This window comes from Hermetia illucens, chromosome 3 (genome assembly GCF_905115235.1).
Source record: "Hermetia illucens chromosome 3, iHerIll2.2.curated.20191125, whole genome shotgun sequence".
NCBI classification, from domain to species: Eukaryota; Metazoa; Arthropoda; class Insecta; order Diptera; family Stratiomyidae; genus Hermetia; species Hermetia illucens.
The window spans coordinates 53,219,526-53,234,131 of NC_051851.1; the positions used below are offsets into that span (position 1 = coordinate 53,219,526).

At 37.7% G+C, this 14,606-nt stretch overlaps 1 protein-coding gene across 3 annotated transcripts in view; it reads right to left on the reverse strand.

Moving 5' to 3' along the window:
- Window positions 1-14,606, reverse strand: part of LOC119651502 (homeobox protein homothorax) — a 440,180-nt gene that overhangs the window by 231,628 nt on the left and 193,946 nt on the right. For 2 of the 3 annotated variants that reach the window (XM_038055120.1, XM_038055123.1), the window contains exon 8: window positions 5,008-5,010. The exons of the other annotated variant lie outside the window; for it this stretch is intronic. In XM_038055120.1, coding sequence (XP_037911048.1) covers window positions 5,008-5,010 — 3 coding nt within the window. The remainder of the gene's footprint in view (window positions 1-5,007; window positions 5,011-14,606) is intronic. 3 annotated transcript variants of the gene reach the window in all.

Below are 14,606 nucleotides of genomic sequence, written 5' to 3' on the forward strand. Positions count from 1 at the left end.
AGCACTGAATCTGGAAGCCGGCGGCATAGGCGTCTCCAAGTCTTTAAATTATCAATAAGATTTGTGCTATGTTACGAATATGAGACATATACCTTAACTGAAGCATCTTTGAATGTACTGAATGCTTTCGAAAAGCATGTCCTTAGCAAAACTATTGCATAATGTCAAATAAATCATGGAAAAGATGAAACCATCAGCTAAGTTAACTATTCGACTAGTTTTCACGATCATAAGGCTGCTGAAGTCACAATAGTTAGATCACATAAAACGCATGGTCGAAGATCGAAAAGTTAAGGAACGAAGGTAGTGCTGGAATTATAAACCGCGATCGATGGACTGATATGAGAACGTATTAGACTAAACGGCGAACCGAGAAGTATGTAGATTCACCATTTTCTGCCGGAACCAGGATAACTTCAAGGAAAAGTTGATCTTTCCTTTTGATTACAAAGCGTACTAAAAATTATATTCAATTAAGTATGAAGAGTTTGGAAGATATCCTTCTATAAACTTACACACAAAAGAATCCCACATGCCTTACTATGCAGCATGTTTTCTTTGTCTTTAGAAAAGTGCATTTCATTTGGAAATAGTCTACTCCGGTAATACAAATATAATCTAATCATTAAATCGTACATTTTCCGTTTGTAAAAAGCAGAACACAAATCATGCAATCTCATTCCCTACTTCACTAACAATGGCAACGTTAACCTGATTCTTCCCATTCAAATTAACATATCTTTCCCGAATATCTTACTTCCCACGTGCGCATACATATTGAACCGTCTCCAGGATCACTCCATCACTCCCTTCCGTATATTGCATAAAATTGCAAAATTGCCAATAACTTGTCGAAACATCTTTTCACATAAACTCCATATTTTCTATAATAAAATTTCTTTCGCCATATTAGTCAGGGTCGTCAAATAATTCAAGGCGGTACACAGGCAGAGGAGCGAAGCCTAGTTGTACACTACCGACAACTGATACTTTTCGGGTGTTTTGAAGTCCCAACGCAACGTTATATTGAGGTGGAAAATAAATTCATATAAAATGTTTCATTTTTGTTTAGTGATGTTGCTTCGGTCTTTCCACCACTTTACTCTCACCCTAAATTGGTTGCGTGTTAAATTTTTTGGGGAAGGCACGATGCGTATACCACATGTGAATATGAGATGATATCTACGATGATGAAGGAAAGAAGAGAATTTAACACTTACTATATTCATGGTTGAGTTTTTTCTACTCTATGCATAGGTAAGAGTACCAGAAAATCCCTTAGCTTTCAGCTGCCTATCATCGTTGTAATTCAATACAGACCAGGCATAGGCAAAGGCATCTCGTCATTCCCTATCGATATTTGTATGCATGATTTTCCTTTTGGGGTGAAATCCGTCCGTTTCTTGAATGTGTATTATGTGGAGTACCCTTATCGAAATAGCTTGTACCGTCACATTATAGTTTTCCTGGGCGCAGAAAAATTAGGCGAGATTCAAAAAGGAACTTTGTCATTGGTAGCAAATGTTAGCGGAAACACGGGTCTGCTGAAAATACCTTGCCTTTCCACGAAATTACCATATGAACTGCATGGGGTAACTCGAAAAGGAATGCTTAAGATTTTTAATTGGAGTCACTATGAGCTTGCTATTCTTAAAACTTCCTGGCAAAAAGGCTCAATTTAAAGCATATTATTGTTTCTTAAGGCGCAATAAGCTACTTTCTATCAAAAAGTTCGGAACTAGTTATATATATGCACGTTTACCCTCAGAAAGGGATATAACAATAAAAAATCTTACTTCGAAATCTCTCTCTTTGACTAGGAGTTGCTGTCTCAAACAATTGTGGTTACAACGATAAAAACTGTTCTTGATAAAAATGATAATTCCCCTTACAAGAAAAGGAATATGACTCGTAGCTTACCCATAGATACAATCATTTATTTTTCGGGTGCAGCTTGAAATACACAATCTTGAATGAGCGTCTTCAACTCAGACGACTTGTCCTGCGAAATCGTAAAAAAGGAGTCGAATTTAAAATTTTTCTAGTTCGATTCACATCATTGGGAGCACTAATCAGTAGTTTTCATCACTAACTTTTAATTCGACATTTTCCATTTGATAGAGAAAGAACAAGGGGAGTTTGGGTGATTACAAAAGGATGTGGTCGCCAATAAAGTAAAGTATGTATTCTGTTTTTGAAAAACAAGCATCAGCTAAGAAGATGACTAAAATTGCTGAAATAATACCAGCAAAGTGGACTTCCACAGGAGTTTCTATCGATAATATCGTAGTATCTTGGCTTTCATTGCCCCAACCAATTAATATAAATGGCAGTAGTTTTATATTCAGGCTGTTTTTTCTAATCTTTCAAGATAGTAATTGGTACCTTTTCTAATGGCATAGAAACTAAAGCAAATCAATACTTCCCCATGTGAAAACCCACATGCAATTATTATATCACGTGACCCGATAATTACTGACAAAATTAAACCTGAATAAAAATTCATACATTACCTACATTTGTCCAAAAAACAATTTCTTTAGGTCATTATCCAGGACACCCTCCAAGAAAAATTTGATGACTGTCATGTAACAGATAGAACTGTGCACTTATCCTCCCATATAACCTGATGATGATGATACTCGTAAAACATTCAGGTGTTGATGTAACATAATTTGGCTATCGCCTGTCACCCTAATATCTCTAAGTTGGTAATGAAAATGTGGGTGTTTTCTCATCCTGATTGCTAGTAAAATATTCGTAGTTTATAGTTTTTTGGACACCTTCAGTTTTTTTCACCTTCAGGGCGAGCATATTACATTTAGGGCATTTTTTCCGGTAGTAGTTCGCTGGTCTATTATTAGGAACGGAAATTTGTAAGGGTGCGCCCGAACTAGTCGTAGGTAAAGCTATAGTCATCATAAGTCGTCAAACACTAATCAAGAAACCTTAAATCGAAGCTCTAGACGGACCAACAAAAAACGAAATGTAAAAAGGAACGTGGCAAGAAATTATAAGATAGTAATTTGGGTGTTTACTCTCGTACAGAATTTGATCGTTAGGGTGGTCACTGGCTTTTTATAGTATAATTACACGGGGTAGAGTTGGAATTTACCCTCAGCTTTTGAGATTACAGAGTTTATCTATGTATGTGCACACATTTGCGTCCAGCTAAGTACGAAATAATAACGGACTGGATAACAGAATTAAGCACAACTACCTGAAAATTATATTTAGCTGTTTCAAGAAAAATCTAACTAAATGAAAAATAAATTAGTCCATGCATTGTACATTGAAGGAATTAGAGGCACTATCTCTATTTTTCCAAAATGTTGGAACTCTTGAAAGATTTCTATCACAATTTCCGGTTAAATTACCAAACCAAACCCCCATTTCTCCACAAAAAAAAGATAAATGAATCGCACTCAGTAAATAATCTATCTCTTCAATCTAATCTATTCGCCACTATGCCCTAATTCACGCCACATACCGCAACCACGAAAAACAATAAAAACACCGAATTTCAAAAGATCAATCAGTAATTGTTTTTCGCCAGGTTTTGTTGTTTATCGGATGTGTGGAATTTTTATAGCTCTCTTAACGACCTCACCGTATCTATTAGACTAGATATTTTACTTACAGCACATGGGAACATCATACCATGTGTGTGCAATTCGAAAGTTCCTATCTTTTCAGCCTGAAAAAGATAGTTACCAACAACGCGAGCTTCTGTAATAATACATGTGTCTAACTGCATAGTCCCTTGTGTATCTAATGGATACACTATCAAATGACACTATCGAAATAAGAGTAAAAGTGCAATAAAAACTACCCACAAATTAAGTATGCCACCGACTACTAGAAAGATCTAATAAAATAGCACCGCAATGCAAAGATTGGAGAAGAGAATAAAATTTGTATCTTTCACTCGTATGTGAATGTGTATCTTTTTCAGGGATCGACAATCCCTCTCTGTGTAATGTTGTTGACTATGGCTTCGATTTTATTGCACTTTAATAGGTTTACAATTTCCCGGTCATTTTATTATTAACAAACGTGCGAAGCTAACTTGCTGGTCTGACAGAATGATGTGAGAGGGCATAAAATGAGGTGATAGGCAATGTAGAAGCATTTTCAGTCTTTTTTTCTTAGTTGTGATTTTGGTTTTTGGGTGTTTATCATAAAAAAATTATATTACCGACTTGCTTTCAAGTTTATGATGCATTCAAAGGCTTATGTGGTTTTGAACTAAAGAACACAGGAAGAATAAAATCACATTAGATTAGCTTTTGTGAAGATCAAACCAATTGAATAAGGATGAGGCGGGTTAGAATAGGTAGGTAAAATCTATAGTGCCTGAACTTCTTGAATTCATGCGGAGTTTTCAACCACAATTTCTATTGAAGGTTTCTACAGCAATCAATTTGAACAGATCTAGAACCGCGTATGCATTTTTCTTATTTAGCGTTTGATGATAGGCTACCTAACGCAACAATTTAGAGGGTATACCAATTTTTGAGCCACATCGTCATATTTCTAGTACGCTATAGGGCATTGTGAAAGTAAACCTTTCATTCCATAGACATACTAGCCATTGGAGATTCCTGAGGGACTTTTGGATTGCTCCGGGGTTCAGGCGTGTGAGAATTCGTTTTCTTCCATTTTTAAGGTTTTGTGTGAAACACAACCATATTAGAATCGATTCAATGTTTGTCTGTTTCTATTGTCATGAAATTTGATGAAAAAATGTAGCATATGAGTCAACGAATGGAATCATTTTCCACTGGGTTTAAAAGGGACTGCCTATACATGCAAACGGGCGGCTGTGTTTTTTCACAGACTAGGAAGGGCTTAATACTTTTCGAAACTGATCTTATTTCTGATGCCAGTTGAAAAACAGGGGAGTAAGGACTCGAAGAGTGTAACAGGTTTTGTGTTTCTTCATAGGCGCAATCAATCAAAACTTTTGGATCAATACAAATGTGCATGATTTGGTAGCCAATTTACCATCTAGCATCCTTAATTACCGAGTTTAGCAATTGTCTAAAAACTTCCTGCTCGTTTATTCCATTATTTTCGTCGCGTCGTCAGAATTTCCGAAGTTAACAGTGGCTGCTCTGGAACTAAATCAATATCAAGGATGTTCCTAATTGTATATCTGTCTTTTGTCCCGAATTTTTGCTCGTTTTGAATTCCCATAACAATGTTAACCTTCGACAAGATTAGAGAACGATCTTCGAGGGAAAAACATAAAAGTGCCCCTTCTTTTGCATGTATTGAATCCCCCTCCATAATTCCACGTGGAACGATGGAACTTACTGTATGTGCAGGTGTTCACAGTTCCCACCTTGCCACAATCTGGTGTGATAGACAGACAGACGGGCAGATGGACAGACGAACAGACTGACAGTGAACCGACTTTAGTAAAGTGTTGTTTTACACGAAACCTTAAAAAATAGGAGATAATCGTACTTGCTCAATGCTTAGAAATATTGTTTGCTTCCCACCTCTCCTTCAACAGCAAAAGGTATACATAACTTAAAATGAAACAGGTTACCAACATCATGGAGAAGCAAGCGCGCAATGAAATACATCTACACTGGATAGCAATTGTTCAAAATATTCATACGCCTAAATATCGTATAATATAACAATAATAATAACAATATTCGATGAAGACAAAAGATCACTCTCAAAAGAGATACATTCCATTACACCTTACCCATCCTTATTTTCACTTCGAAATTACATATAGAGAGCAACCTAACAATTTTTGTTTTCACGGACGATACCGCAATTCTGGGTATGCGATGCAGTCCTCAATACGCAAAATTTGACAGCGGGAGAATCAAAGATGACAACATCCATTACATACAACGTTCACACTTATGGGCGCTAATTTGTCGCTTTAGATAGAATCAATATTCCGCAGGGCAAAAATGAAATCTCGGAATGCACTCCAATGTGCAGTTGATGTAAAAAAACGCATGTGAAGGCGTAGAAATTGTAAATGCAGAGCAAAATAAGAGGTGTGTATTGAATTCAAACCAAAATAAGAACATACTTCAAAAACCGATAATAAAGTGCTAAGCCTAGTTCTGACGACTTTTTCATCATCTCGGTTGGATACAAAGTGAGAAATGTTTACTCAGCCACAATTTTAGAATTGGGATTAAGGAATTATAAACAGAAATATTCTTGTAATCCTAGTTGTCACATTATGAAAGGTTAATCGGTAGAAATGAAATGAAATATAGACATCTCCATTCGATCATAAAACCATTACCTCTCCCATTAGCTGTTTCCTCTCCTGTCCTACTTTTCTTCTTTCCCACCATCATCTGTAATCACTGAATCAATTGGAGACACGTAGAGTTCATCATCACGTCCGTTCACATTTAAATCATTTTTCCAATTCAAGAAACTTTCGATATCTTCCCAACAATAAAATAAGTTTCCTTCAATAGACTTCAATATAGTCACAAATCTTATGCTCTTTTTGTATTCTGCCGCCATTCAAACGCAGTTCCACGGGAAATATTACTTCACTGCAGAGGACTACATCGCTCCCGTACTTTTGGTTCTATCAGATTTTCCTGCTACATATTTATAGGGAACAAGATTCCGAGGCAAAAGAATTTGTATCAACAATAGTCACTCAATATTGGTTAGATATTTTATAGTATCTATAGTAGTCTACATGGGCATCTGCGGAGGAGCAGGAACATGTATGTATAAGTTGGTATAATTCTGAAAGGTTCCACCACTACTGCTATACGTTTTCTATATCAAAAAATGTGCCGGAGTTCGAAACTGGAAAGATGGAAACCACTTCAAGTGGAATGGAAAGGAAAAATGAAAATTGCAATAAGGGAATGTCAGGCTGATTTTCTACGGGTTATCAAACACAACAGGAATGTTCACTTAAATTTTATTCGTCTTTTTTTTCTTCCGGAAGAAGTCGTAAGGGAAAATATTTGTGCGCTTGCAGAAAGTGCAGATTATAAATTTGGCCAGAGAAGATGGAATATGAGCAATAGAGTAGCAAATAAAAGATTTCTGTGAAAAGATCGGTATAAATCGCTGAGTAAACTAAAACTCAAAATTGAACCATGAGCGCCTAATAAATAATCTCTTGATAGCAGCTTCCAGTCTGAAGTACCCTAGTTTTAGTAAACTCCACAAATTAGCTTCCAAAATTATCTTGATGGCTTCGGACAATAACTTTTAAATAACCTCCCCACCTCTAAGGATAAATCTTCTTCTGATTTCACGCTGAACGAACACTTTCTCGGAAAATTTTAAAAGTCTTCATAATAACATTGCTGGAACAAAAAGTTTTTCTATTCGACTACTCCACAGTGCGGCTAAGGAGGTAGTTCATGCTGAATAAGAGGAATGCCGTATCAAAAGTATGGAAACTCCCGCAACATACAATTCTCTCCCTGGGGTTTCGGTAAAGGAGCGTAAAATACGATAAAGTCCGCTACCGAAAAGTGTTAAACCATGACGTACTTCATCTCCGTACATCACACAAAAATGGTAGCAAACAATTCCCTAATCATTTAACTCACACCATAGCATCTTAAGAGCAGCAATCTTAATGCTTGAAGGAACAGCATCTATTCACACATAGGGGTTGGGGAGGTGCACAGCTCAAGACGAATGGTTTGCCACTCCCTAAGAAATCTTGAGAAGTGCTACAAAGTTCGGGGATGAATTCTTCGCAGAAACGCGGCGGAAAAGCTTTGGTAAACAGTTTTAATAGGCAACCCCTATAATTTAACTCTACCGAGATCGTAGATTTTTCGCCCACACACTATTGCTTCTCTATCTCTCTAGACCTCATTCGAGTTGGAGTTGAAGGTTTTGTAAACCATCCATCCGAAACGAGTAGCGAAAATGAACATTCTTGAGATAAAGTTTTCTCAGCTCCTCCTTCGTCGGTTCGTTGTCGTTGTTTGAATATTTGGCATAACACCGAAACGATATGAATTTTTCGCCGGGTTGAATGATTACATTGAGCCCTGCTGAAAGTACTTGCAAAGTCTGCCGCACTCAAGGAATCATAATATTGGATTAGTCCAACTAGAATTTTCTATCAGCATTTCGACACTGTATTATGTTCGGAAATTTATTCATTATTCGGCATCATTCGCTTGTGGTTGTGAAATGGGGTTTTACGAAGGGTTTCGCTGTGGCAATGGAAAACTGGCTGAAAATCGTTACGGTTTTCAATTAAAATCTTGATATGGGAAATATTCGGGGTGATCCTATGCGGAAAGTTTAGGGAATTTTCGAATATTTTCGGTATTCAGAGCACATTTTAAATTCAAAATAATATCGTTGAATAGTTTGAAAATAGTTTCAATACGAAAGTAGGAGAAATATCAGGAAAAGTTATTGGCCTGAAGAATACAAAACCTTTGCACTTCATACGAAACAAACCTTTGCTCAGTCTCTTTCACATTCTTCGTTGGTTGGCAACTCAATTTGGCGCATCAAGCAGCAATATTGTTACTACGGTCACCGTTACACTATCATTCCCAATATTCATTCAACTCGTGGTATAGCGGGTAGAGCCATTATCCTGTTGTACTACAGCAACCTATTTAATGGAATAAATTAAGCCATATAGGAAATTAAAGTAGGGCACACAGACAGCCAAAAGAGGACTTTAGTAACCGAAAAGTTTGTGCTCCGTGGCGCCTGTCGCCTCCAGGAGATCTGCCCAAAGCTTATGTATTCCTATATAGTTGTAGTGACTTCATTACATCCCCATTCCCCCAAATCGTGCCATCGTTCGTAGCACCGTCGATTTTATCTTTAATCTTTGACACTAATGTGGACAAATTGTGTGGTTCTCGGCCACGTCAGAAATTAATAGCCAAGTAAGTCCTAATGTTCTCTCGAAGTCTCATTAAATATACCCTCATATGACGATGGGCTACCGCCAAATACACTTATTCCATTACTTCCACCTTTTACCTGTGCGTTTAGCTACCTCATCATCATAGTTCCACGTTCTTCTACTGACGCAGCATAGACTCTTGGGTGGACTTTAGCTGTTAATTTAGTAAGTGCGTTACCAACTTTCAATATCAGATCTTTTATCAATGCTAATGGATTGGAAGGAAGCACCAGGATAAAAAAAACCGTCGACTCTTTCATATTGTTGTTGGTAGTGGCGTTGTTCTTATTTTACTATTACTCCCAGTGTTTCTGCGTGGACTACGATGAAATGCAAGTTCTTTTCTTTCCTTTTTTGACGAATAATGACTTGTCATATTACTGTTGATAATCTCTTGTAGGTGTGCTCTCTAGGGGTTTGTTTTATTCATCAGTTTCGTGAAACATGAAATGTTGAGTGGTATTTTTGGGTATTTTTTGACTAGGTTGTGTAACGTTTATTCTTAGGGAGTTGTTGACCCATTACTTACAGATGACTTTCGATTTACTCCACTGAGAATCGATAAAATATTAAGTGCAAAATAAAGTTAAAAATATTTAGAATGAAAACTTGAAGCAATTATATTCGATATTAATGTATGAATAACGAAAAAGAAGTATTCGAATTTGATTGCATAATGGGCACAATGAAGAATATCAATAACTCCCATCGTATTGCAGCGGTTTTCAATATTCTATGAAAAAAGTGAATCCTATTGAACTGAAATAAACATGTTCCAAAATATTCTTCAAATTTCAGAGAAAATCTTAGAAATTTTCAGGAAAACTGAGAAGTTTCGAACCATTTTCAAATATCAGGTTTCAGACTCAGATGCATGTTTTTATATTTAGAATTAATTTTAATAAGCCTAATATTGCCTAGAATAAAGTAACCATTTCTTTCTCTTAAAAAAATGGAATCACGCCATGTTCATATCTTCTGTCTTTTGAGCGCAGGAATAGAATATAGCAAAAACCGCCAGAAATGGTAATCTGATAGCACTGGCATGCTATGAGTCAGAGGTATGTATATGCTACCAAGTACACAGAATACGACAGTAGGGAACTTTGGAACATTGAATGCGTTCCACTTGGTTTAGGAGATAACCGAACCTCAGGCTTCGATGTAGAACTATCTTATTCCAAACGGTTGGAACTGTTTTGCCCACGATGTAAAAACCTTTCCTTCCTCCTTGAAAGGTAATACAGATCCCAGCACGTAAGTGTCGATTGGTATCCACGATGCAGCGTAAAACCTGGGAAACGCCCGCTGAACCAAGAATGACAGATATATGGTACTATTAAATCCCGTCTCCACCTCCGCAAGGTACTTTCTTAATAAAATGCTCCAGACGGGAAAAATGAAGGCGCGTTTCGATTGAAAACAGGACGAACTGTACCAACTGCTCCTCCAGGTTCGGAGTCAGATAGGGCTGACAACCCTGCATGGAAAATTGCATTCCAATTAGACGGATTCTACAATGACGGACCCGGCAATGAAAACGGATAAACGTCTTGTACAGCTCCTGAGCAACTAGCAGATACTCTGTCACAATATCAAGCTGATATGAAAGTATTACCAGAGATGCGCCGGACAGAAGCCGATTTCCTGAAGAAGAGTCACCATTTGGCCATTATAATATGGCCATCAAGGAAACAGAGTAGATTCCCCAGTCAGCCAAAATATGAGAAGTGCTGTAATCGACTTTCTGACAAAAAATAAGTGAACACACAAAAAATTTCAAAATAAAAGTGTCATCAACATTCTCGCCCCAACAGAAGAGACTGCAGAGTCAAGGGAAGAAATCATTCAATACGTAGTGGAACAAACCATCGAAGTTTGCTTGATATCAAAACGATACTTGGAGGCTTTAACAGCCAAGTGGAAACGGAGTCGACAAGCGATACGGCGGCAACACAAAAATGGTCGTTGGAAGAACCTGATTTGTTCAGGAAGAGGTCTACAAATGTTATAAAAAATCCTCCTCCTCTTCAGCTTGACTTAGAAGTTTCAATTTTACTTGCTGGGAACACAAGGCTCCAAGGAATACATAAGAGCTGACAAGATAATTCTCTTGTGGAATAGGAGGTTTGACCCTATAGTGAGGCGTTTCGAGCAGAACACATTTTGGAAGTTGAAATAGGCTCTTTTGGCTGTCAACAACTGTGTGCGGATTTTGTATTCATAGCTGTTATCGCTTTTGATTTGCGACCACTACTACTATATATGCCTAGATGATATCGATGTATCAGAGCCTTGAAAGTGCCCGTCTTGTTCGGGTTAGTAATAGGGAGCGAACTCAATGAGTCGATTTCCGATTTCTTATGGTCACTTTCGGTATAATGCATAACCCCACCAGCTCCGATTTATTCAATTAGTATTCTATGATTTACATGGTTTCTTCCACGGAATGCTTGTAAATTTGCTTACTTCGTAAAAGCACATCAGAAAATGCTTGGGGAACTGGATACCTTTCAACTTTTTTAAAAGCTCGTTCGATTTTTTTCATGCAGTGATCCTCCTAATAAATCGCCAAAAGCTATTGCCGATTTCTGAGAGATATCATACAGCCGAGATTAGGCTGATCATTCAGTTTTACAATTAGTGGACCCTTAAAACCCACATTTGAAATTCTGGTTTATAAGGACGACTGGAAACGGAGTTTTGAGACACTTCCTGACACGATCCCTTGCTGAGTAAATAAGCCAGCATAGTTATCTATTATAGGTTACTGTTGGGTCGCCGTCACCAAATAGTACAATATCCATGGTGGCGTTCCGCTTTGAATCCTTCAATTCCTTGGTCGAATTAGATAAAAATAGCGATGCATTTCTAATAATTCAAGTGACCTCATGCCGAATTTCACCGATTTATTCAAAATCCTGAATGGTCTAGATCCAAAAAAATTTGATATACCACGATATCACAATATACACACACACTGGTCAAAGATGGTAACTTGATCATTATCAAAAAAAAAGGTAATTTCTAGCCTGCTGATTATGACACTTCAAGCTTTTAGGAGAGGAGTGTTTAGATCACGATGTCCACTGCCATTCTAGATGCAATTATACGAACGGTTTTTAATTGGATTTGATGAAACAATCCTCGTTGCCCCCATAATTGGATTCCGTAGTTTAAAATGGGATTAAAAAGCGGTTATTTTTCGACTAATGGTATTTATCTACTAGTGTGGTATAGCATGTCAACCATATCTACGCATCATCTCCCCCCGCCGGCATTCCACCTCTACTGTTTTGCCCAAAGTGCCTTTGGGGCGACCTAATCGTTGTAGCCAGCAATGGAATCGTCGCCTCTCCTTAATGTGTGACCTATCCACTGCCACTTTCACCTTCCGATTGCATCGTCCACAGGTGGCAGGACATTGATTAGCCAGTAATTATTATCATCTTTAAATTTAATTTGGGGTTTTTGTTAGCTCCGATATCCTTTTTCAAATAAAACATCAATCGAGGTGAAGCTCGAAATATCACACATTAAAGCTATGTATGATACTGATTCCATTTATGGAAATAGGTGGGCATGTTTTCTGATTTAAGATAAATATAACATAATAGCTTGAATTCAATTTTCCATATCGCTAGCCATTGCTCATGTCAAGTTTAGATAAAATTCTAAAGACCTGGAGGCAGCCTCATGGTCACTGGATGATATAATAACCGTGATGTCGCCCGCGCATGTAGATATAAGAAGGTTATTGTCAAATGGGCAATCGGAAGCATATATACAGCAATGGTCCTAGAACGCTCCCTTTGGGAACACCAGCTTTCAAAAGATGATTTCTGAATGTGAAGGCTTTTTAAGGTTTTGTGTAAACACAAAACCTTATTAAAATCGGTTTACCGTCTGTCTGTCTGTCTGTCTGTCCGTCTGTCTGTCTGTCTGTCTGTCTGTCTGTCTGTCTGTCCGTCACACTCATTTTTCTCGGAAACGGTTACAGCGATTAACACCAAATTTGGCAGAAAGGTGGGAACTGTGAACGCTCACGCATACAGTGAGTTACATCCTTTTACGTTGAATTTAAGGGGGGTCCCCATACATGCAAGAGGGGGGTGTAAATTTTTTTTTCATCAAATATACTCATGTGGGGTATCAAATTAAAGGTCTCGGTTAGTACTTTTCGAAGCCGGTCTTAGTTTTGACATTTGCTAGAAAGGTTGGGAGTGCGGGGGGTTGAAAGTGACCATTCCTTTAAGGGGGCCATTCTCAGAAACTACCCAATCGAAAAATCTGAAAAAAATCAGGAGGCTGCCACTATATGGTGCCTGAGCTCCGAAATACCTTCCATACTGATATCTGCACAAATAAAGTTAATAATAGTATATTACCATAATTTTTAGTAATTGGCTGTAAAACCCCCCTTAAGTTCATGTTAACAACATAAAATTTCGCAATAATATAGAGTATAGCATAGAGCATGATCTCACCAAGTTTGGTCGAAATACCGCTATTACTAGCAAAGTTATAATACGTCAAAGTTGTCACTTCCTTGTAAATTCAAGACTATGAATGTCAATGTCATCCGAAAGTGGATATTCTCAGATAATATATGCATATATTACGTGCTACGTACAAAGAAATACACAAAACCTTTCGTACCTGAAGCGTCCAGCTTCCGGTTTCCCGACTTGTTTTCTATTAAGATTCTAGATATTATACAAACTCTCCGATATAAGTTTTCTAGTCCCGTGCAATAGCAAAGTCGGGAAAAATGGCACGCTTTTCTTGAGGAACTTATTCTGTTATGCCATGCTTTTCTCAGAAGCCGAATTGTTGGTGAAGGATTATTTTATGATTTGCTGGGAGAGAATCTTTCGTGCCAGTAATTTATCAAACGCCTTTGATAGGATGACGTAGCAGAAGTATTGGACGGTATGATAAGACTTGTATCAAATCCTTTTCAGGTCTGGATGCAGGAAAAGTTTCGGAAATTTCCAGGCCCTGATGAAACCAAATTTCATTGCGTTTTAAGTTTCCTTTAAATATTTCAGTCCCATTTTCCATGAGTTTTATCGTCATCAATGACGCAACGACCGCTATTCGATCTAGACCTTGCTTAGTAAGAAAATCCAGACATTCCGACTTTGCGCGGAGGTTTACCAATTCGATATCCCTAGATGGTGCCTGGCGTCCAGATTCACGCTCTGAAGTAGGATCTGCTACGTCTTCTTTTTCTACCATAGATATTGCACTTACAGATAGATTTACTAATGAAAATTTCATTACAGAACCACATTTTGATTAGCAATTATCCTGAGTTCACTATCCACTTAATATGACCGGAATAATTGGCAAGGGACTTTGTTCCGCTATTGTTATTCCACAGAGATCTCTTTTTTGGGCTAGCATCGAACTTTGATGGCGCAATGGTTGACGGGGAGCATAAACCTTATACCGTTGGTGTGAGCTTATTACTTGAACATCATTAAGTGTGATGACAATGAAATTCAGGCATAGTCTGACTGTGTGGCTGCCCTATAGTCCACTAAGGGCTGAACAGGAAGTACTAATAAGATTATTAACTAGTTTCTAGGCATTATCAGTAGACCAACAAAATATATATAGTCAATCATGGCTAACCTCCTTCTCTCGTTTGCATACTTCAGATATTGAATGTCAGACTGAATCGTGGAGG